Genomic DNA, 25074 nt, shown 5'->3' with positions numbered 1-25074 from the left:
TACCGCCAACATGCAGCAACATCACCAACTCCAGATGTGGACCTGGATCGAATCCTGCTTGGTCCAAATCTATATCCGTATTTTTTTACTTAGGTCAGGATCCGGTCCAAATCCATTAGGTCCAAAAAAACGAGATTCATGTCCAGATCCATTAGATTCGCAGGTTCTCGAGTCCTGAATGGATTCGGGTCAGGAAAAGGTGCAGATCCACCCCTATAGTAGAGGCCCCTATAGCGTATTGCTCCCCGTAGTCGACATTGGATCAAATAAGCCCCCGAAGTCCGAAAAAATCAATTAAGCCCGTTTGACTAACAACGGTTAGTCAAACGTTAGTCAATTTTTTTTAACCCTCAATTTCTTTCATATCTTCCAATTTCTACCCCCAATTTCTAAAGCTCGATTTTTTTTTACCCCCAACTTCCTCTTCCGGCGGCGACGAGGCCGCCGGTCACCTCTTCCTCAATCCACCGCCGACATCTCCCTCAGCATCTCTTCTCTTCCAGTAGCGCCGCCAATGCCTCCGCCGTCAACCACCGCTTCTACTCGCGAAACCTCGCCCAGTTCGTCAGCGCCCGCTCCATCTCTGTCGAAGCCCTCAAGCCCAGCGACACCTTCCCGCGCCACCACAACTCCGTCACGCCGGAGGACCAGTCCAAGATGGCGGAGTTTGTCGGCTTAGAAACCTTAGATTCCCTAATCGACGCCACCGTCCCCAAATCCATCCGCACGCGCAACATGAAGTTTTGAACACATATATCTTCGATCTGCTGCACCCGACCCTTATTTTTATGAATGTTTCTTTTTATGATAATCGTATATCATCATAATATAAAGATCAATGATTCAAATATATATATATATTGGTTCCTGATTGAAGATTTTATTTTAATTCTCAGTATAATATTATTATATACAACCATTTATACATTGGTATATAGGTTGAATTAATATACTACAAAAAGAATCAAAACTAGCTAGAAACCATATATATATATATATATATTCTTCAATTCGGTCAAAATTGGCATTTAAATCTCATAGATTAAATGACGGACATGATTGCAATTGCACAATTGTACGTGTGTCACATATGGTCTAACATCTCTCAATAATTCAATAATTAAACCTATCCATTTCTTTTCTTCCAAGGAATGAGGGAGAAGAGAACAAGAGTACTGTTTTTTGCAAAAAACAACGTTACCATATATAGTACTCATTAATTAATCAGAACTGCACCTGTTAAATTAAGTGTTTTAGTTGGTGCAGATAATGGCACTGTACAACCATTAATGGAGGTTGATAACAAGTCAAATTAAGGGTCATCCCCACTTATATTATTAGCCACACCCAGGCCCCCTCCCCATGCTTCTCTACTCACTAAACCATCTCTAGTTTTCTCTCAAATATAAACTACTGCACCATTTTTTTCCTTTCTATGCAAAAATTTTGCCCTTTTGTCTTTCTCGAATTCGCCGTCTTCCATGCAGCAGCAGCAGCACCACCACATAAGCCGGCGCCACCGGGAAAACGGCGGCGCCTCCCTCATAGATAGGCTGCTCAGCCCTATGTTTTCATTAGGGTTTTCCGCCAACCCTCCGGATCAGATAATTCTAGGGTTTCAGAGTAGTAACATCCACGACCGCGAAGAAGAGGAAGAGGAAGAGGAGGAGGAAGAAGAAGAAGAAGCAACCTACAAAAGCTTCAAGAAAAATGGAGAAAACCCTAATTCGAGCTGCAAAAAGAGGGAAAATCGGGGCACCAAATTTTGTGCTAGAGGTCACTGGAAACCCTCAGAGGATGAAAAGCTCAAAGACCTCGTCTCCGCCTACGGCCCCCAAAATTGGAACCTCATAGCAGAAAGACTTGAAGGAAGATCAGGTAATTAATTTGTTTTATATGCATATAAATTTATACTACACATTATTGATCATGAAAAGATAAATTGCATTATTAATTTGTAGGAAAGAGCTGCAGATTGAGATGGTATAATCAACTAGACCCTAAGATCAACAAGAAGGCGTTCACAGAGGATGAGGAGGAGAGATTAATGGAGGCTCATAGAATCTATGGGAACAAATGGGCTCTGATTTCCCGCCTTTTTCCGGGTCGAACCGACAACTCGGTGAAGAACCATTGGCATGTGTTGATGGCGAGGAGGAGCAGAGAGAAATCCAAATCTTACATGAAGATGAAATGGGCTTGCTCCAAGCCTCCACCTCTTGATCACACAAAAATCCCCAATTACTACTATGCATCTCACTCCGGTTATGAACACTTCATTAATCATGGTATTAATTTCTTTCTCTCAAATTGATCTTTACTTGCTTCCTTAGCTTGTTCGATTATTCTTTACATTAGTTAGTTTGCTTGTTTGTTCGAATTCCATCATCACTTTCTTCACCGACACTGTCATTTCTAACCCTAGAAACATCAAATGAGTTTCCCTGCTGTATAAAATTTGAAGCACATTTAGTAGGGTTACGCCGAGCCAAATACTACCGTGTTCAAGCTTAGTTTGTTTGTTATCGAGCAGAGCTTCGAGCTTTATTTAAAAAATACCTCGAGACTCATGAACTTATTCGAACTCGAACATGATTTTGAAATTTAGATTTATCTTTAGAATATTATTTAGGTCATTTTTAAATGTAGATTATTTTATTTAACATAATATAATACACTCGTTATTTTCTTATAACAAATCAAGTTGGCTGCGTTAGAGATTTAATAGAGTTATCACCAATTATAATGTAGATAATATAATCTGTATCTACATAATTTTCTAACGAGTTTGAATACTGCCAAACTCAAGCTTGGCTCGTTCAGCTAACAAGATTCACCAAAAGAGCTCGAACGAGCTTTTATCGAGTCAAGATATGAATAGCTCACAAATTGGTTCATTTAGTGAAGCAATTGATGATACTCGTGTGGTTGTTTGCAGCAGGGAATTCACACTCACCGGGATCAACGTCGCAGAGATCCTTTACTGCTCCAATATCGTCGTCGACGTCGGCCGCCGATCATTACCAAGATGCTCCATGTTATGTTGAGAGTGTGGAAGCGCCTACATTTATAGATTTTCTTGGAGTTGGATCTATATGATATATGAGCAAGTCACAAGAGATTTCCAGTTAATTAAATTGGTGCTTCTCTAAATGAAATCGAATATTGCGAATCTTCTTTTCTTTTTGTTTTTAGTTTCATTAATTTCTTTTAGCATGTATTTTGCTGCTGCTCCTATTAGCTAGCTTGAAGTCTTTAATATGATCATCAAATTGTGAAAATCTCTACATGCCCCCCCAGTCGGAATAAAGAATAGCACTGTTAGTTATTACTCCATCCGTCCACGAAATGAGTACCCATATTTCCTTTTTCGTCCGTCCACGAAATGAGTACTCATTTCCCTTTTTGGCAAGTGTACCCCACACATCTCTTTAATTAATACACTCAAAAAGTGGGACCCTTAAACTATTCACACTACACTCCATACATTTCTTAAAACCCGTGCCGTCCACAAATGGGTACTCATTTCGTGGACGGAGGGAGTATTATTATTATTATTATTATTATTATTATTATTATTATTATTATTATTATTATTATTATTATTATTATTATTATTATTATTATTATTATTATTATAGTTTAATTAAAAGTCAAATAACAAAATCGAGATGGCCGAGATTGTCTTTTTATCTTTATTTTTATCTATTAGGGTGCGTTCTCTTTGGTTGTAAATTTATCATGGGAAAATGAAGGATAAACAAAATTTCACCATTTAAATCCTTCCTTTATTTTTCCACATTTCCTACTTGACCCTTACTCATTCCTCATTTACACTACAAAGGAGGGATAATATTATCCATCCAAAAATGGTGTACCTCTCATTTGTAGTGTAAATGAGGAATGAGTAAGGGTCAAGTAGAAAATGTGGGAAAAAAAGAAAGGATTTAAAAAGTAAACTTTTGTTTATCCTTCCTTTTCCCATGCATGATAAATATACAACCAAAGAGAACACACCCTTAGAGACAAAGTGTTCTGTTATCCTGCATGAGGACAACATCTAATTAGGGTTTATTACGATTTATTAATCTTGATTAAGTATGGGGTAGGGACTGACTGGTAGCACTAACGAACTCTGCTATGATCCTACATCCATATAAGTAATGAATGTAAGCAGTATAATAAGTTAATGGCCACTTATAGCAGCTGGGTGGTTAACTTTAGCAATGTGTTGATATATAATGTATGTAATATATTTGAGGCACTAGCTAATATACATCAAATACACAAATAGATGTGATTTATTTAATATATAAGGTAAATATATGAAAGAAGATTGAGGTGATATATAACTAGAATTCAATAATGAAATTGCACATATAGAAGAACAATATTGAACAAAGTAAAACATGGAATTATGATGAGAAATGATTTAATTGATCAAGTAATAGAATTCATATGGTTGATATATATCCACATGGTTTTGAAGGGTAATTTCTTAATTGATTTTATTTCCACGATTGGTAAATAAGTAATGAAAAATCCGCAAATTGAATTATTTTTTCAAAATAATCAACGAACCTTTTAAGATATTAATTTATTGTAGTTCATTTTAAACTATTCAAATTACATGATAATTACTTAAACTAGTGAGAAATAGTATAATTTTTGTAAGAACTTGAGAACCATTAAAATTACTACATTCACAGTAAAAATTAATGCATTAACTGCTAAATTTACTGCATTCGAAAAAGAAAAAAAATTGCTCCCTTCAAGATTCGAACATGTGTGCTACATTTATCCACCAAGATGATGCATCCGCTGTAGATCTTGAGGATCGAATGACTAAAAATAATTCTCGTTCTTATTATATTTAGTGGTTCTTATATGAACATCTACCAATATATATATATATATATAGGGGGCCGCTCCAATGAGACCCCCTAATTTTAGTGAGATCTAGGGCACGATCTGGTGCGTTTATTTTATCAATCCTATGGCTGATATTGTATATGGAGGGTGATTTTTTTTCGCAGGGTTCGAATCCTGGAGGGAGCAGAATATTTTAAATTTTGTTATTCATCAGTATATACTGCTGTAACGCTCCGCTTTTCCCTAGCTAAATTTAGAGTAGATTTCAAACTTAGAATTTAAGATGATTCACGCCGAATAAAAGAAAATGAATTTATTTTAATTCCAACAAAAATGATTTACAAAAGCTTTGGTAAATTTAGTTATTAAATTTATATGCATTGCATATTTATTTAATTTAACATTCAAGCATTTTCACGAGCTTTTAATTAGCCAACCTTGAAGAATTTTTACAGTTTCGACAATTTTATCCTGAGGGATTATATTTGTCAAATCAATAACCTCAACTACCCATACCCCTATGATATCCATCAGCCACCCTACTTACCTACTACAGCCCAATTCCAGCCCCCAAAAGTCAGGCTGTCAATCCCAACTTTTCTACCAAATCAAATGCGCCATATTAGTTTGACATTTCCCACAACTCAAAGCTCTCTCTTTTATACCAAGAAAAACACAACCGAACAAGGTAAGCTGTGAACTTTGATTTCCTTCCATAGTCCATCTTTCAGATTTCAAAGAAAGCAATATGTGAGATCCTTTTTCAGGCTCCACAACCTCAACCGAAAGCTCTCAATGCTTCATCTACAAGTCACTCTGCCCATTTTATCTCTATTCACGGTTAGCACCCCAAATTCAGTAAAGCACTTTTTCCAGTATTCAAATCTCTAATGGATAGCAGGCAACAATTTTGCTCTTATGTTATATTCACATATGGATTGAAAGACTTTTGAACAAATGACATTTACAAAAATACATATGCATACATATTCTGTGCATACACGCATTTGTTTATATCAAAGTGTCAAATGATTTTACATATTCGGTGAATGCATAGAAAAGAAGAAAAGCGAAGAGTCGGAGTCTTGAACTTGTTTGTGCTTGAGCCGTTGATGTTGTCGGGTGGGAGTCGTTGTCGTGTGTCGGGTCTGAAAGGGATCGAGGGAGGCGGAGGCGGTTCTCTTGCTGCTGGGCCGTCGGATCTGTTAACGGGGGAGATTTGAGAGAGAGCTGAGGGAGAATCGACGGCAGCCTGCTCCATCTACTGCTGTCGGCCGGAGAGAGAGGGGGGTGGAGAGATATGGGCGGCTGTGGGTTCAGCGGAGGGAGGCAGGGCACGGCGGCGGTGCCGCTGCTGCCCGGCCACGACTGGAGAGAGAGAGAGGTCGGAGTCACGGTCGGTGGTAGCTTGCTGCTGTCCGGCCAAGGGCGAAAGATTGGGCAGAGGGGAAGTCATGGTCTGCGTGTGTGAGCGTCCTGTGAGCCGGCAGACGGCGGTGGTAGCGTGAAGCTGCTGCTGTCCATCTGGTCGAGTAAGAAAATAGATGAAAGCTAGAGGGTTGGAGATGAAGAGCACGAAGGCTTCATTTACCACCGGAGTTTTGAGAGAGAAATGGGAGTCGCGATCGGCGGATGGCTGCTGCGTGCTACCTCCGTCCATGTGTATGGGTGTGTGTGTTAGAAAGCCGAGGAGGAGAGGGGTGTACTGGGTCCGAGCGGAGGACGGTGGAGCGGCAGCTATTCGCTGCTACTCGTCGGAGTCGGGGAAGAAGGCAGTTTCCGCTGCTGCTCGTTGGCGGAAGAGCAGTCGAGAGAGAGAGAGAATGATATGTGTGTGTGCGCGTGAATGATGAAGGAGGGGGAGAAAAGGGTGTTGGGTTAGGGTTGGGCTTTGAGTCTTGGGCTTTGGGTTGGGCCGATTTTTCTTTTGTTTTAAATTTTCAGCTGGGCCTTATTTTAATTATATTATTGGGTCAGTTTTATTTTAAAGCTTTGGGCTGTCTTGATTAATTAAATTAATTGAGCTGCCCTATTTTAATTAATTGAACTATTAATTAGTTTAATTAATTTATTCAAAGAATAGTTTTCATAATAATATTAAATTATTATTATGTGCATATTTTAAGTAAATTACTTATTATATGCTAAGCATGACATGAAGTTGCATCTTTACTTGCAATAAAAGTATTTAAATTGGTTTTAATTATAATTCCAATTATTAAAGAAAGACGAGTAAGAATATTGTTGGTGTTCTTAACTCAAGAGAAATGTTTTCAATTATTTATTAAATTTTGAGAACTCGGCGTGATGAATCAAAGAATGTCTAGCACGTCCTCTATGATTTAAGATAAGATTAAGGAGACCTATTAAGAATAGAATTTCTTGTAGGCTTTGTGACCAGGGGGATTAACGCTGCTTTCCCAAGACAGGTTTTTATGTGTATGATCTTCAGGCTTTGCCTATCCAGGTGGGCTTACTTTCCAAATGTACAAAGTATGATTGAGTTATTAAGCTCCAAATGTTTCAATGAAATGCAAATTGTTTATTTAATGTAATGAAAACTGTTTATCCAATAAAATGTTTATGTGCACTCTGCTCTGTTTAAGGCTCGCAACAATGAATCGATCGAGGTTCTCTCTTGACCTAACACGTTATTTGAGAATTGTGTACACCTATTAGCTGACTCGGTGGGTTGATCTCCATTCGGGCACTAATCATGTATGTATGAGGCGTTATAAGGGTGCTCGACGGGATGTGTTCCGGAGCATTGGGTCCCAAATGGGAACTTGACTGGGTTACGCCCTCAGTTCAAGTAAGAATGAGAAATGGATCCGTCGGTGGCTAAAAGGTCCGGGATCACATCGAGTAACGGAAAGGGAGTGTGACATGTGCGCACAAATGAAAGAAAATATTTTAACATGCTTAGAAGTTATTTCATTTTAAAACCTTCTAAGTTATGTAAATTATGATTGGATAAACTGTCTTTACGAAAATATGAAATGTTTATGAAAATGCATGCCCACTGAGTACATTAGTACTTAGCCCAAAAATACTTTCAAATGTTTTCAGGTTGGCTGGCCGGTGCTGACGGGACTGAGCTGAGGCTAGGGTTCAACTTCCTTTTAAGACTTCCGCTGTAGCAGTAAATAATATTTTGTCTTTTGTTTTCTCAACTTAAGACTTTCATATCAGATTTAGAATGACATCTATGATTGAGCCTAAGCACTTAACTCCTAGTTTTATGCTAATGAATTTTGGTTATCAGAAGCATGAAACAAAACTTGTGATCCAAAGGGGCCTAGCCCGACTCGTTATCTTATTATTCGAGTCTTAACAAGGTTGTTCCTTGTTTATTTCTATGAATTAGTTGCACCTCGATTATATTTATTCATTCAAGAATTGGGGTGTGACAACTGCATTGTTCATCAGTATATATGTCTTATTCATTACGAATTTTTTAAATTTTATTTTTCATCAGTATATACATCTTGTTCATTAGATATACGTTTTGTTAATTAGTATTATATGTCTTATTCATTGTACTCATGTTACACGAAAAATAGGGGGTCTCACTGGAGCGCGCCCATATATATATATATATATATATATATATATATATGTATGTATATATATAGGGAGAGGTTCAAGAAAGAACCATAAATAAAAAAAGAACGGAGAACTATTTTCAGTCATTCGATCATCAAGATTTACGGTGGATGTATCATCTTGTTGGATGAATGCAGATCCTGGGTTCGAATCCTGAAGGGAGCAATTTTTTTTATTTTTTTGAGTGCATTAATTTTAACAGCGAATGCATTAATTTTTACTGTGAATGCATTAGATTTGATGGTTCTCACGTTCTCACATATAATGTAGTTCTCTCTAGAACCACACCCTATATATATATATATATATATATATATATATATATATATATCCCCAAATAGGCACAAGTATAATATTACTTTAAATAAATAAGCTTAAGATTAGTGAATATAATTGAAAATAAAAATGGAAAGATATCGACCTCAAAAGTTAAAAGAGAAAGAGACGACTCACTAATTATTGCTCATTGATGTATTGACTGAATTATTTTGTAGCTCAATTCCTTCTGTACAGTAATTCAATTCAATTGGAAATACTCCTTATTCCTTAATGTAGACTAAGTTGACCACAAAATAAATACATGTAATGTACACTTTGGGAGGTATAAGTAAGTACTGGTGAGAATTTTCAATGTATAAATAGTAATAATTTTAGTTTCATTAATGATCAATAATGATCATCAAAATATAATTCGAAAATTATTTCCTATATCAGTAGCACATAGCCTTTATCGTAGTACTATATTTAACCACAAATTAAAGATTAATTATTAGGTTGAAGGAAGCTTGAGTCAGCAGTACGTGCGTACTTAATTACGTTGTAGACTAGATTTGCATTTATTATTATTATTATTATTATTATTATTATTAGAAAACAGAATTACACCGTTAAGAAAATAGAGAATAGTGGTGGGATAAAAATCGTGTCGCTGATTTTTAGTTTAGAGACAATGTAGATTTATTAAGATTATACTCCCTCCGTCCCACTAAATATGACTCACTTATTTTCAACGCGCAGAGATTAAGAAAAATATACAAATTGGATAGAAGTGGTAGGACTCACATTTTTTTCAAGAATTAAATATTGTCTTTTATGAAAATAAACTATCTTTAAATATACAATCCAAATAAAAATTTGAGTTATGTTTAGTTGGACGAATAGTAGGATATTATACAAAGAGAGTGTACCGTGTATGTAACACACACACACATACATAAAGAATAATTTAAATGTAAAATATACAGAGAGTATCTGGAAACACATACATATATACATATATTTGACACTTGTGAATGTAGATATATTTCTATACTTTTTTTTTAAAATATATATCAATAATGATTTTTTTAGGGTTTATATACTGTAGAATATTATGCTTTAGAGTTGCTAGATATTGTAAAACCTTATTTCTTTATTTATGAGAAATTATTATTTTTTCAGACATAGTTTGCTATTTAATTTTATTGTCAAATTATATTGTAAATAGTCTAATATGTTGGAATATAAAACTTGATTTGTAAAAGAAAAATCTAGAATCAAGAATAAAAATAGGAGCTAAGTAGAATAATCTAGAATTTAATTTATAAATGCAACTTGCATGAATTATCTAGAATATTGTAATACTAGACAATTCTAGTACCTCTTAAAGTCGGCTAATAAACCGACATTTGATACTATATATGTTCATTTGTAATGTGTGAAGTATAGTGAATGAGAAAAAGCAAGTTAAAGCTTAAAAAATAAAAAAGGTGTTCCCTTTTTTCTTTCATTTCCACGTCCACTCACACAAGTGCACTTATTAATTAAACTTTCTCCAAATTAATTAATTCTCCCACATATATATTTTCCATATTTCCAACAAAGTGGTATCAGAGCCACAAGATTCTACTTGTGGTATGGCGAATTTACAATCGTTTCAAGTCCCCATGCTCAACAAGAGCAACTTCGACAATTGGAGCATCAAGATGAAGGCGCTATTGGGAGCCCACGACGTTTGGGAGATCGTGGAGAACGGCTACGAAGAGCCGCAGGATGAGGCCGCACTATCCCAACAACAAAAGGATAGATTGCGAGATGCGAGAAAGAGAGATAAAAAAGCTCTCTGTCTCATTTATCAAGCGCTGGGGGACGACGATTTCGAGAAAATCTCAAACGCGAGCACCGCCAAAGAAGCGTGGGAGAAGCTCCAGAACGCGTGCAAAGGAGCGGAGCAAGTAAAAAAGGTACGACTTCAAACTTTAAGAGGAGAGTTTGAGTCTTTGCATATGAAAGAGTCCGAATCGATATCAGATTATTTTTCAAGAGTCTTGGCGGTGTCTAATCAAATGAAAAGAAATGGTGAAAAATTGGAGGATGTAAGAATTATTGAGAAAATATTGCGCTCGCTAACCCCAAAGTTTGAGCACATTGTGGTGACGATCGAAGAAACTAAAAATTTGGAGGAGATGACAATCGATCTTTTGTTGGGGTCGTTGCAAGCATATGAGGAGAAGCAAAAGAAGAAGCAAGAGATTTCAGAGCAACTTTTAAAGTTGCAAGTAAGCCCGAAAGAGAAAGAAGAAGGTCCGAGCAATGGCTATGGACAGTCTGGGAGAGGACGTGGTCAAAGACAAGATCGAGGCAGAGGCCGTGGACGTGGACGAGGACGAGGAGGCTTCGTCAACAGTGGTGAAAGAAATGAGTTTACAAGTGGTCGGGGGAGGAGCAACCCGAAGTCGAGGTACGATAAATCCTCAATAAAGTGTTATAATTGCCATAAATTTGGGCACTATGCTTCCGAGTGCAGAAGTGAAAAAGTAAGGATTGAAGAGAAGGCCAATTACGCCGAAAGTACAAATCAAGATATTGGTAGTGTGCTTCTGGCATATAAAGGAGAAGCTGGAAGACAAGATGACACGTGGTACCTCGACACCGGTGCAAGCAACCACATGTGCGGGAAAAGAAATATGTTTGTGGAGCTCGATGAGTCGGTAAGTGGCAACGTCTCCTTTGGTGATGAATCTAAAATTCCAGTTAAAGGAAAAGGAAAAATTTTAATCCGCTTGAAGAATGGAAGTCATGAATTTATTTCCAATGTTTATTACGTGCCCAATATGAAAAATAATATCTTGAGTTTGGGACAACTCTTGGAGAAAGGTTATGATATTCACATGAGAGATTATAACCTTTCAATAAGAGATGGCAAAAATAATCTTATTGCCAAGGTGCCAATGTCTGAAAATAGAATGTTCTTATTGAATATTCGAAATGACATGGCAAAATGCCTAAAAGCGTGTTACCAAGATAAGTCTTGGTTGTGGCATCTTCGGTTTGGGCACTTAAATTTTGGCGGTTTGGAGTTGCTGTCAAAGAAGGAGATGGTGAGAGGTTTACCATCCATCAAGCATCCCGATCAACTCTGCGAAGGTTGTCTACTAGGGAAGCAGTTCAGAAAGCCGTTCCCAAAGGAGTCAAGCTCAAGAGCTCAAAAGCCACTGGAGTTGATTCATGCTGACGTGTGTGGGCCAATAAATCCAAGCTCCCTGGGTAAAAATAATTATTTTCTGCTATTCATTGATGATTTTTCTAGAAAAACGTGGGTATATTTCTTGAAGCAGAAATCAGAAGTATTTGATGCATTCAAGAAATTCAAAGCTGCCGTCGAGAAGGAGAGCGGACGACAAATCAAGGCCCTGAGGACCGATCGAGGCAGAGAATTCACGTCAAGGGAGTTTCTAGAATTTTGCGAAGAAAATGGAATTCGGCGGCCCCTGAGTGTTCCGAGATCCCCCCAACAGAACGGAGTGGCAGAAAGAAAAAATAGGACAATCATGGAGATGGCGAGGAGCATGCTAAAGACGAAGAATCTGCCTAAAGAGTTTTGGGCCGAAGCAGTGGTGTGCGCGGTGTACTTGTCCAACCGATCGCCGACAAGGAGCGTGTGGGGAATGACTCCACAAGAAGCCTGGAGCGGGAGAAAGCCAGGAATTTCCCACCTAAAGGTATTTGGAAGTAAAGCCTACGTGCATGTACCAGATGAGAGAAGGAAGAAGCTCGATGATAAAAGTGAAGCATTCATCTTTATCGGGTACGACTCTAACTCTAAAGGCTATAAGTTATATAATCCAAATACCAAGAAAACAGTGATAAGTCGAGACGTGGAGTTCGACGAAGAAGGAGTTTGGGATTTCAGCTCCAACGGTGACTTCACCTTCATCCCACAGTTAGAAGAACAAAGAGCAGAAGAGCAAGTTGGAGAAGTCCAACAAGAGCCAGTAACTCCACCAGCTTCACCTGTGCCAGTTACTGAAGACTCGCCACCATCTTTCTTAAATGAAAGAGCCACACCACGGGCAAGGAGTTTGGGCGAGATATATGAGGATACTGAAAGGTTAGAAGATCTTACCTTATTTTGCCTATTTGCTGATTGTGAGCCTGTTAGCTTTGAAGAAGCAGCAGATAGTGAAAATTGGCGAGTCGCGATGGATGAAGAGATCAAGGCCATAAAGAAGAATGATACGTGGGAGCTCGTGACACTACCGAAAGGGCACAAGGCTATTGGTGTCAAGTGGGTGTATAAAGTTAAGAAGAATTCCAAGGGTGAAGTGGAAAGATATAAAGCGAGGCTCGTCGCAAAAGGATATAGCCAAAGAGCTGGAATTGATTATGATGAGGTATTTGCTCCCGTCGCTCGCTTAGAAACTATCAGACTAATACTCTCTCTTGCAGCCCAAAATAGATGGAAGATTTATCAAATGGATGTCAAGTCAGCCTTCTTGAATGGGTATATAGACAAAGAAGTCTATATCAAGCAGCCAATGGGCTACGAGGTGAAAGGGCAAGAAGATAAAGTCTTGAAGTTGAAGAAGGCCCTATACGGACTAAAGCAAGCACCAAGGGCATGGAATAGCAGGATCGATAAGTACTTGGAGGAGAATGGCTTCACCAAATGCCCTCACGAGCATGCCCTCTACGTTAAAGTCAATGGGGAGGATATATTAATTGTGTGCTTGTATGTAGATGATTTGATTTTCACAGGAAATAATTCAAAGATGATTGAGGAGTTCAAGAAGGCCATGTCAAAGGAGTTTGAGATGACAGACATTGGGCTGATGGCATACTACCTCGGCGTGGAAGTCAAGCAACTCGAAGATGGGATCTTCATCACACAAGAAGGATACGCCAAGGAAATCCTCAAGAAGTTCAAAATGGAGGGCTGCAAAGCAATCAACACGCCAGTGGAATGCGGGATAAAATTATCCAAGAATGATGGAGGAGAAAAAGTGGACCCGACATTGTTCAAGAGCTTGGTTGGAAGTTTACGGCACTTAACTTGCACAAGGCCGGACATTCTTTATGCGACAGGACTCGTGAGTCGCTATATGGAGAATCCAACCACTACGCATTTTAAGGCGGCAAAGAGAATTCTTCGCTACCTCAAAGGTACGCTCAACTACGGCCTATTTTACTCAAGTACTAATCAATATAATCTTGTCGGGTATAGTGATAGTGACTGGGCCGGAGACAATGACGATCGGAAAAGTACAAGCGGATTCGTATTTTTCATGGGAGATACTGCTTTCACCTGGATGTCGAAGAAGCAACCTATAGTCACACTGTCAACATGTGAAGCTGAATATGTGGCTGCTACATCCAGTGTTTGCCATGCAGTTTGGCTACGAAGTTTACTAGAAGAGCTCGGATGGCCACAAAAGGAGCCAACAACTATTTGTGTGGATAACAAGTCGGCAATCGCGCTCTCAAAGAATCCGGTGTTTCATAATCGAAGCAAGCATATTGACACCCGCTTTCACTACATCAGAGAATGCATTGAGAAGAAGGAGGTTCAAGTGGAGTATGTAAAATCACATGATCAAGTTGCCGATATTTTTACAAAGCCGCTCAAATTTGAGGATTTCGTCAAGATCAGAGTTTTGCTCGGAATGACAAATCAAGTTTAAGGGGGAGTGTTGGAATATAAAACTTGATTTGTAAAAGAAAAATCTAGAATCAAGAATAAAAATAGGAGCTAAGTAGAATAATCTAGAATTTAATTTATAAATGCAACTTGCATGAATTATCTAGAATATTGTAATACTAGACAATTCTAGTACCTCTTAAAGTCGGCTAATAAACCGACATTTGATACTATATATGTTCATTTGTAATGTGTGAAGTATAGTGAATGAGAAAAAGCAAGTTAAAGCTTAAAAAATAAAAAAAGTGTTCCCTTTTTTCTTTCATTTCCACGTCCACTCACACAAGTGCACTTATTAATTAAACTTTCTCCAAATTAATTAATTCTCCCACATATATATTTTCCATATTTCCAACATAATATTCTACCTTATAAATCATGTGGTAACCGATGATAGTAGAAGATCACAATATTTTTTGTAGAATATACACAATTTAAATATAAATTCGAATAATCTATTAGTAAAAACTAAAGTACGTATCTATTGGTGAATTTAGCTTGCTTTGGCTAATTAATAGATAAACTATACTGCTTATATTAAAATTTCAGTACTAGAGAGCATGAAACAGTAGATTTTATAAATTAAAAAAAAAAAAGTAAACAAAAGATATTACTACTACATTAGAAATAGAACCACGATAAACGTTGCATGCTATGCTCATTGGGATTGGTCAGTGTATCCATCACGACTTGGGTCCAGTTATGGTTATTTCGGACTCCCTCCTCGCGACCAGTGGCGGATCCAAGAATTTTAAATTGAGGGTGGTGCAAAAAATAATTTCATAAACATAGAAGGAAAATATATTTAATGTTAAAAATAATACATTTTAAAATATTGTCAAAAAACAAAAAAAATTACATAACTATTTAATTTATTTTTCGATGAGTCTTCATTTCTTCAAAGTGTTTGATAACTTCGTCATTAGAAACTTGTAGAAATATATCTTTCTTAATGAAAATAATCAAACAATTATTTAAAGCTTGATTTTCCATGCTATTTTCCAACTTATTCTTGTTGTAAGTCGTTTTTAAAAACACTCTCCTCCTTTATTTCAACTATTTCAACAACAAAAAAAAAAGAACACGCTTTGGAACTGTTTTTCCTTTTTTTTTTCTGTAGAAAGTAAAACTCTGCATTCCAAAGTGATGTGTACTTGCAACTTTTTTGTTTAATTAAGAAGGTAATGGATTTGATTAAATGATGTGCTCCATCAAAAGAAAGAAAAAGAAAGAGATGATGGATTTTTTTAGTTGGGCCGATAGAATTTAGGATTTTAAAAACTGGATTTCTCTTTTTACTTTGGATAATGGTGCAAACTTTGGATCCGCCAGTGCTTGCGATTCACGTAGTTCATGACGAACGGGTTAGCTCTGAAGCTCTGTGTGATGATTTGTTCTCGGCTTTCTCTCACGTCAAAGAAGTTTGCGTAGTTAATTTTTATCATGTTCGTAGAAAAGTTAATTGTGTAGCTCATTCTTTAGCGAATTTCGCTATTTTTTGCGATGATGTAAGGATTTGGGAGTCAGAGTTCCCGAGTTGGGTCCTCGACCTAACAGTGAATTATAGATTTTTATGAGTCGTTATGGGTTATGGAACCTTTGAGATTTGAGATTTGGGCTAATTCGTCGAGTAAATCGATTTAGAGAGCTTAACTTATATATTTCTTTTAATGATTTTATATTATGAAAAATAAATACACAAAAAGTTACTCCCTCCGTCCCGCGAGTCTTGACACGTTTGTGTTCGGCACGGGAATTAAGGAGTTGTAGATTAGTGTTTTAAGTGTGTAATTAATAAAGTATAAAATTGATAAAGTAGGAGAGAGAAGTTAATAAAAGTGATAAAGTATGAGAGAGAATATAATAAAGGTGATAAAGTAGGAGAGAGAAGGTAATAATTATTGCCCAAAAAGGAAACGTGTCAAGATTCGTGGGACGGCCCAAAAAGGAAAACGTGTCAAGACTCGCGGGACGGAGGGAGTAAGAGTTGTTTCAATCTTGACTACATAATAAAATACTCCGTAACTCTTTCAATTGACCACATTTTTTTTAGAATTGATTGGACTAATTCTCCTTTCTTATCAAATACTAATAATCTTTTTAATTTTCACGTTAAACATTTTATATTAATAATTGGACTAAGAAGACAGAAAAGTAAAATAATAAGTATAATTTTACATATTAAATAAAAATGCATTCCACAGCATTCGGAGAAAAGTCTTATTAACTTTTAAAAGAAAATTAATATATTGAAATTAAGTAAGGAGAAAAAAATTGGTTCGGTCAACTCACTCAATTTTAAGTCAATCTTTTTTCGACCAATTCTATTAGATTACCAAAATATTCTTTTTTTTTTTTTTGGAAAACAAAAATCATACGAATTTTTTTGAACTCTATTCATCTTTTGGCTATTCAATCTAATGGGTCCAATGTACGTATAAGTTTAGCGTTGAATTTAACATCCCTACACACATGCCTACTCACAGGCGATATATAGTCTAAATCTTTTTTTTTTTTTTAAAGCACGTTTTTGTACATTTTTTTCAAACGATCAAGCTCACACGCGCATGTCCCAACATTACCCTTCACCAAAAGTAAGTAATTATTTTATTGCATATCCCCGACACTACCCTTCATCAAAAGTAAGTAGTAATTATTTTGTCAATAACACCGTGATTCAAGTGGCAAAATTGATCCCTAAAAAAAATGGCAAAATTGAAATATTTGAAGACTATTTTTTTGTTATAGATCTTAAGTTCAATTTCGTGTGCATGCGATGCAGTACTTTCTTACTTTTGTGTGATATCGCTTGCGTACGGTGAAAGTATAATATTTTTCCACTTTTATGTGATGTAGATATTTGGTCTGCATGAATATAGTATTTTTTTCTTTTCACATTTGTGTGGTGTAGAAGTCTCGTTTGCGTGCGGTGTAGTGACTTATTTTGATGATATGTATTTACCTTTTGTGCAGTGAGAGTATAATATTTTTCCACTTGTAGGTGATATAGAAGTTCCGCCCACATGCGATGTATTTTCTCACCTTTATGTGACATAGAGGTCTTGATTGCGACATAGTGTCTTATTTTGATAATATAATATATATCACATTCGTCCACGATATCGTTTTCACTTTTGTAATTTTGGTCCGTCCACAATATAATTTTCACTTCAATTTTAGCAGTATGGTTCACATACTCCACTCATAATAATAATGAGACCCGAACTCCACTTACAATAAAAGAAAGTAAGTAATCCTTTTACATTGAAATTAATTTACTTGGACCAAAATTGAGATAATAAAAAAATCAGTAGATTAAAGAAAGAATTAATTCCACCAACTTCTCCTAAGGTTTTACAGGTAATCATCAATTTCTCTTGCAACCAAAAAAAGAAAAGAAAAAAAATCTAAGCAAAGGTATTTTCCATGAATTTGAGAAACTCATGGAAACCAATCCTTCCATCTCCATCTTGATCAACCGCCTCAATCATTCTCCTGCAATTCTCCATCTCCATTCCTTCCTTGAATCCCAGAGCACACATAACCTTTTGCAGCTCCTTCTCATCTATAAACCCATCTCTCTTCTCATCAAACACGTCGAAAGCTTCTCTCACTTCACCCAAACTCGGCTCTCTCTCCTCAAAAATCTGGAATATCTCGCCCGCGCCCATCTTCGCAGGGAGCTTCTCTTGCCCAGAAAATCCCAACCTTGTCATGATCATCTCCACGTCTTCTCCTCCACACACGCTCTCATCATCATCATCAGCAGCAGCAGTTTTCTTCGTATCGCGATGATCGCGGGGTTCCGATGATCGAAAGAAGAGGGAGATCCTTCTCCTGTGGAGGAGGATTTGCACCAGCGAGAACTTGATCAGCCCCACTATCAGAAGGCACAATTTGATGGTGCTCATGTTTGTGGATATTTCGTGAAGTGGGAACTCGTTCAAATTGGTGACTGCAGACATGTTTTAGGGCAACGATATGATCAAGCAAAAAAACTTGAGTTTAATTGTTGGAGATGATTTGAAGACTTTGAGGTCTGATCAGCTAGCCTTATATAGTATATAAACATGTGTGTGTTTGTGTGTGTGAGGGAGAGAGAGACACAGAGAGAGATTTTGAGAATTCAAAGTGGAGGAAGCTGCTTGTGTGGTGCAGGTGGTGAAGGTGGAAATTGATTAGAATGGTCACAAAATGGGAATTAGTTAAAGTATATAGGAAATTTCTATTGTTGAGTGGGAAATCTTGGAAATTAATATGGGGAGCTGGCCTGATTTTATTTGTCTGGATTTGGATTTGTAGTCGTATTATACTATTTTAAGTGCAACAATTGTGGAATTATTGCGAGTCGTAGTTGACTTCAACAGGAAAATTAGGGTCTTTAATTTGATTAATGAAAGTTCCTCGAAATTCATGAGTTGGAGTCGTGTATGGTAACCTATGCTTCTTATTTTACTTTTAATTTCAAAACTCAGGTATCATATAAAGAATTCTAAATATAATAAAAAATATAATTCAACTTGATATATTTGAGTTGAACATAGGAAAAAATTCATAATAATAAAAACCGATATTAAAAAAATAAAACAAGTTAAAAGAAAAAAACAAAAATGAAATAAAAAATAATTAAAAAATAGATCTAGAGGAGACTTGAGAGATAATTATTTTAAATTTTAATTCCTAAATAGATATAATGTTTGTATTTTAAATTCAATATTTATATAAAATATCAAGAGTCAATATATGAAAGTAGCTATTTTCTTTTAATAAACTTAAAATTTACCCACTCAAATAAAAACTTAAAAATTACCCACTCTTTTGTGTTAAATGACTAAACTACCCCTAAGACTAAATTTAAACAAAAAAAAAAATCTTTCACTCCCCAGCCCCGACCACCCACCCCCGACCACCCACCCCCAAGCCAAAAAATAATTAATTTTTTTTTACTCTCCCCTCTGCCCACCCCCGACCCCCCTCCCTACCACCCACCCCCAAACAAAAAAAAAAATTCTTTTACTCCCTCCCCTGCCCCCCTCTCCCTCTCCCCGACCATCCACCCTCAAGCCAAATTTTTTTTTGTTGTTATTGAATTCATAACTTAATTTTCTTGATTTCACAATCAGATTTATAAATTCACAACTTAATGTTTTTGAATTCACGTCTACATCTATGAATTCACAACCAAATTTATGAATTCACAACTAAAATTAGAATTCATAACCAGCTCGATGAATTCACAACTGAATCGTTAGTGTTGGTTGTGAATTCGAGTTTTAAAGCTCGAATTCACAACTAGTTGTTTTGAAATTCACAACCAATTTGATGAATTCACGATTGAATTGCTAGTGTTAGTTGTGAATTCTAGTTTTAAATCTCGAATTCACAACCAACTCTATTGCTAGTTGTAAATTCAAGTAGTCGTGAATTTGAGTTTTAAAGCTCGAATTTACAACTAGTTGCTAGTCTATTGTTTTAAAACTTTAAACTCAAATTCACAACTAACACTATTCGTAGTTGTTAGTCTATTGTTTTAAAGCTTTAAAACTCAAATTCAAGCTTTAAAATTCAAATTCACGACTACTTGAATTCATAATTAGTAATATGTAGAGTTAGTTGTGAATTCGAAATTTAAAACTCGAATTCACAACTAACACTAGCGATTCAATCGTGAATTCACCAAACTGGTTGTGAATTCTCGAATTCACAACTAAAATAATTAGTTGTGAATTCGAGCTTTAAAACTCAAATTCACAACCAACACTAATGATTCAGTTGTGAATTCATAGATCTGGTTGTGAATTCATAGATGTGGTCGTGAATTCAAAAACATTAAATTGTGAATTTATAAATCTGGTGGTGAATTCAAGAAAATTAAGTTGTGAATTCATAGATCTGATTGTGAATTCAAGAAAATTTAATTATGAATTCAAAACATTAATAAATTATTTTGTAGGGATGGGGAAGTAATATTTTTTTTTTGCTTGGGGGTAGGTGGTCGCGGGAGGGGGGGGGGGGGGGTGGACAAGGTGGGGGAGTAAAAGAAATTATTTTTTTGCTTGGGGGTTGTTTGGTGGGGGGGGGGGGGGGGGTGGCAGAAGTAAAAGAAAATCTTTTTTGTTTTGGCTTGGGGGGAGGGGGGCAGGGTAGGGGGAGTAAAATATATATATATATATATATATATATATATATATATATATATATATATTAGGATTGTGTTTAAATGGTAAAATGGTAAGTGTGGGTATTTTTTTAAAGTTTTTATTTTAGTGAGTAATTTTTAAGTTTGCTAAAAAAAATAGACTATTTTTAAAATCCATTCAAATATCTATACTATATTAAAAAGGAAGTTTTCAATTTCAAGTTGATTTCAAATCAATTTCAAAATTGAGTGGCAATTTTGTAGTTAGAATAAAATTGACGGTTTATTCATAACCTATACATCTTTTTTTTTTCTTTTCCTTTAACTTCTTATTTTTCTATTTTATTTCTTTTTTTTAAATTTGCAAATTCGAGTAATTATAAAATATTTTATATGCATATTAAATTAAAGATCATAACAAGAGCTTTAATTTGATATATGTTATGTAAATATTAGATTTAAAATATAAAAATTATATTTATTTAAAGTTTAAAACTTAAGAAAAATCTCTCTCCTCTCTCCTCTTTTTTTTTGTTGAATAAATCTGTTTTTTTTCAATTATCTTTTAACTTATATTGTTTTCTTTTTTCACAATATCATTTTTTATTAATATGAATTATTCTTTATTATTTTTATATTAAACTAAAATATATTTATCTTAAATTATACTCCCTCCGTCCCCAAAATAAGTTCCTCTTTGGGGACGGCACGAGTTTTAAGGAAAATGGTAAAGTGTATTGATAGTGGAGAAAAATATATTATAATTAGTATTGAGAGTGGTGAAAATGTGAAAAATTGTTATAATTAGTATTGGGAGTGGTGAAAAAGTGAAAAGTAAGAATAAATAAAGTATTATTAGTGGTGGGGTAGTTGTCCAAAAATAGAAAGAAGGAAAGAGGAACTTATTTGGGGGACGTCCCAAAATGAAAAAAGAGGAACTTATTTCAGGGACGGAGGGAGTAGTATTTTTAATTATATTTGGAATTTTTATATAATAATCAAATGATAATCAATTTCATATATAATCAAATATAAAAAATACTTTTCGTGTGTTGCACGAGTGCAAATGCTAGTATTAATTAAAGTTATAGTTGTGATCTTTGATAACTAAAATACTACAACTAAATGGGTAAATATCATATTAAATCCAGACCTATACCCATTTTATCAAAAGTACCCTGAATTAAAAGAAATGTTCTATAAACCCTCAAACTATTAGGTTTGTATTAAATATATATTGTGCACATTTTTCAGTCACCAGGAATGTAACGTGGCTCGTCGGATGCAAAGTGTAATTTATATTTTATTTTTTAAATTACATGGCATAAAACAACGTCGTTTCGTACCATGTCATTTAAAAAATAAAAATCTACGTTGGAATTTGAATTAAACCGTGATTTTCCCATAACTTCTATAAGAATTAATTGCTTTTAATTAACAGACCCTAATTGAAATTAGTTCCCAAAACTCTTAATTAGTTTGAAATAGTCGCGATGAGCAGCGGCTTCACCTTCCTGATCTTCTTCACCAGGAACACTCCCGAACATCGCGCCACATCCCCGTCAAAAAACCTCATCTCGCTTAAGGCCCGCAACTTGTGCTGCCACGTCTCGTCGCTCATTGAGGCAAATGATCAAACACCATAGATGAACATTCTGGAGCTCTACGAGGCCTTCATTTCCTCCACCTTCTTTGCGGATTTTCTCATGATTTCTAGCCTCACCAACATGAATCTTGGGCAATTGAAGAGGATTATGCGTGTATCATTCACGGCTATGTCGTAGCCCTTGAAGATTTTGATGTTTGGCATTTGGATATTCCACAAGAATCAGAGCTGCCGATTTTGCAGTAGTAATGTCGGTCCAAACCGCTGCCTCTCTGCTTTTCCTTCCCCGTCAAAGCTACAGGCCTTCGACTGCCATCCCAAGATCGCGCTAGCTTAAGGGAGATTAGGATCAATGCCGATAGAGAGTTTTGAGAATTCTCTTTCAATTTATTCTTAATTGTAAACATAGATTTTAATTTTCAGCGTAGAGTTCAAATTTTCAGCGTAGGAATTTAATTTTTTAAATGGCATGGTACGAAACGATGTCGTTTTATGCCATGTCATTTGAAAAATAAAATATAAATTACATTGTGGCATCCGGTGAGCCACATCACGTTTCTGGTGATCGAAAAATGAACGCAGGATATATTTGATACAAATTAACCTGATAGTTGAGGGTTTAGAGAACATTTCTTATAGTTCAGGGTATTTTTGATAAAACGGATATAGTTCATGATTTAATATGATATTTACCCCAACTAAATGGTGCAATTAATAACAAGTAGTAGGTCGAGTGTCGTATCTAGAAATATTGATAAATCGAAATTACAAGGTTAAAATCATAAGATGGAATCAAGGTTAAAATCATATTATACATTCCTAAATTGGCTAAACAGTTATCTCCACTAGGTCTCAAAGTGAATAACTAAATATGTAAACTATTCATCAGATCATTCACGAAAAAATTAGGCACCGGAAATTGTAAATCATAAGCTGGAATCAACAAGTCAATAGCATAAATTCAATCAACTATATATAAACACCTAGAATCAGAAAAAGTACTAGGTGAGACATAACTAAATAAATAGAAGAGAAAATTGAATGAACAATAATTGAATTAAATAAATAAACAACACCCAAAAAGAATTCAGGATGAACATGACCTTTAATCTTCCAGAAATCGAATCCAAACTCTGAAAACTAGATAAATAGTAAATTCTAAAGGTAGAAATATAAAATGGTAAACTGTAAAGGTATATTTCTTCGAAGAGGTGTTTATAGGTATGAAACTCCTTAAGTAGATCAAGATAATGAATAAGAGTTTGAGTCAAAATAGGACTTTCTCGCCAAATTCGCGTATTTTTTATTTGGTCATATCTCTCTCATTTGAACTATGAATTTTGATCTATTCCAAGCTTCTTAAATTTTTGTCTCATTCTATGTACTCTCGACCTCCAAGTATCATGTGACTTTAGATGCTCCAAAACACTCAAATGTGATATAGCCATATAATAATGAAAACAAATCAAAAGACACCACACAAGTGCATAATCTCAATAATTATGCAAAGAAGATCAACAAAAAATGATGCAAAATGAGTGTTTATCAATCTTTAATTTGATATATGCTTATCAAACATTTTGTAGAAGTGGTTTTTGTAGCCATTCAAAATAGTGAAAATCAATAGTTCTCCCCCAAACATCGTTTCAAATAACAGTTAAAATTAAGCATTTTGGACGGAATTACCTGTGACAAACATGGTTATTGTGCATCAATCTATCATGAATTGAAATTGTTGTCATTTTGCTTTGTATCTAACTTGTGAATACATGTTTCTGCTCTAATAATTAGATTAAATTTACGATGATTTGATGCTTGATTGTAGTTTTGCTGTGATTTTAGGAACATTTAAAGAAAATTTGGAGAAATGTGAAAGCATGGGGTTGAAGTACATTTCATGAGGAATCTGTGAGGGCTAACAGCAATCGAATCAGAGCTTAAATGAGGGAGAACAAAGCCAAGCAAGTCGACTACGCAGAGCTCCCGTGGTCACAACCACTGCCGCAGGTGGGACCGCTACCACTGGTGTTTCAGTCCAGGGGGCACCCACGGTCTCACCCACGACTGTGGGCATGATTGCGGGTGCCCTGGAGGTGTTACCTATGTTCTTAGACCTCTGTCACAGCCGTGGCCGCGAAAAAAAAATACGATTTTTGTGGGCTCAGACGAAATTGTAACCTCCAAACCTTTAAAATTGAGGAAGAAGACATCATTCTTTTATCATTACTAGCAGAAAGAACGTATATTGTGCGTGTAATTAATATTATTTTTAGTTGATAATTTATTATTTTAGAAAATCTATTAATTCATTACTTTTATTAGATAATTTATTGAATGGATATATTTATCTATAAGCCTTATCAATAGCTATAGATATATATCACATAGATTACGTGTAATATCTAATAAATTAATATATTCTTATAAATATATAATATGTAAAATAATCTTAAAATAAAATATATAATAGGGATAAAATAGGCAATCCATAAATTGCCTTAGGCTCTTTTTCTGTTAAGTATAGATAGATGTATATAGTGTATGAAAATACTACTATTTTGGATAGGATGCACCAACTGAACGCCACACAAATCTAAATATATATATATATATATGTTGCAGGAATTGAAGGTGTAATTGGGAAATAAAGAAAAACAAAAGTAGATCAGATATATATATAAAAGATTATAGTATTGATTTTATAAGTTATAATTGTATATTGAGCTACAAAAATCTCCTTAAACATATATATGCACCCAAAAAGATTAAGCTATTCTTGTATACACACGCATGTTTCTGACAATATCTCTGACCAATATTCAAGATAAAATGCAAAATCCATCAGCAAGTTAAGCTTACTCTCTACTTTTACTCGAAACTACACACATCACCAGA

General features: G+C 35.5%; 2 protein-coding genes and 1 long non-coding RNA gene across 4 annotated transcripts; 2 read left to right on the top strand and 1 right to left on the bottom strand.

The window, feature by feature from the left end:
* The first annotated feature begins 1364 nt into the window (after positions 1-1364).
* LOC130989556 (transcription factor CSA-like) lies at positions 1365-3331 on the top strand. Of its 2 annotated transcripts, none has more exons than XM_057913527.1 (3): positions 1365-1878; positions 1962-2288; positions 2942-3331. In XM_057913527.1, the coding sequence occupies exons 1-3, from the start codon at positions 1482-1484 to the stop codon at positions 3097-3099; spliced, it is 882 nt and encodes a 293-aa protein (XP_057769510.1). In that variant the 5' UTR covers positions 1365-1481; the 3' UTR covers positions 3100-3331. The 2 variants fall into 2 exon arrangements, with proteins under 2 accessions (XP_057769510.1, XP_057769509.1); XM_057913526.1 differs by having other exon boundaries at positions 2939-3331.
* Positions 3332-5468: 2137 nt separating this feature from the next.
* Positions 5469-8282, top strand: LOC130989555 (uncharacterized). The gene is made up of 3 exons (XR_009090682.1): positions 5469-5712; positions 7261-7339; positions 7942-8282. It is a non-coding gene; the product is annotated as an uncharacterized LOC130989555 (long non-coding RNA).
* A 9559-nt stretch (positions 8283-17841) lies between these two features.
* LOC130990923 (probable calcium-binding protein CML46) lies at positions 17842-18399 on the bottom strand. The gene has a single exon (XM_057915148.1). The coding sequence runs from the start codon at positions 18397-18399 to the stop codon at positions 17842-17844; it is 558 nt and encodes a 185-aa protein (XP_057771131.1).
* Between the last annotated feature and the right edge of the window lie 6675 nt (positions 18400-25074).

The sequence above is a fragment of the Salvia miltiorrhiza genome, chromosome 6 (assembly GCF_028751815.1).
Source record: "Salvia miltiorrhiza cultivar Shanhuang (shh) chromosome 6, IMPLAD_Smil_shh, whole genome shotgun sequence".
Taxonomy (NCBI): domain Eukaryota; kingdom Viridiplantae; phylum Streptophyta; class Magnoliopsida; order Lamiales; family Lamiaceae; genus Salvia; species Salvia miltiorrhiza.
Note: the sequence above shows the minus strand (reverse complement) of the source record. Positions and strands in the feature narration are given on the sequence as shown.

What these genes read in the sequence shown, in the direction of transcription:
- LOC130989556 (XM_057913526.1), top strand. Translation starts at nt 1,482, where the DNA reads ATGCAGCAGCAGCAGCACCACCACATAAGCCGGCGCCACCGGGAAAAC. An exon ending in AAGACTTGAAGGAAGATCAG is followed by an intron (nt 1,879 to 1,961) that starts GTAATTAATTTG and finishes ATTAATTTGTAG; the next exon opens with GAAAGAGCTGCAGATTGAGA. An exon ending in TGAACACTTCATTAATCATG is followed by an intron (nt 2,289 to 2,938) that starts GTATTAATTTCT and finishes GGTTGTTTGCAG; the next exon opens with CAGGGAATTCACACTCACCG.
- LOC130990923 (XM_057915148.1), bottom strand. Translation starts at nt 18,399, where the DNA reads ATGTCTGCAGTCACCAATTTGAACGAGTTCCCACTTCACGAAATATCC.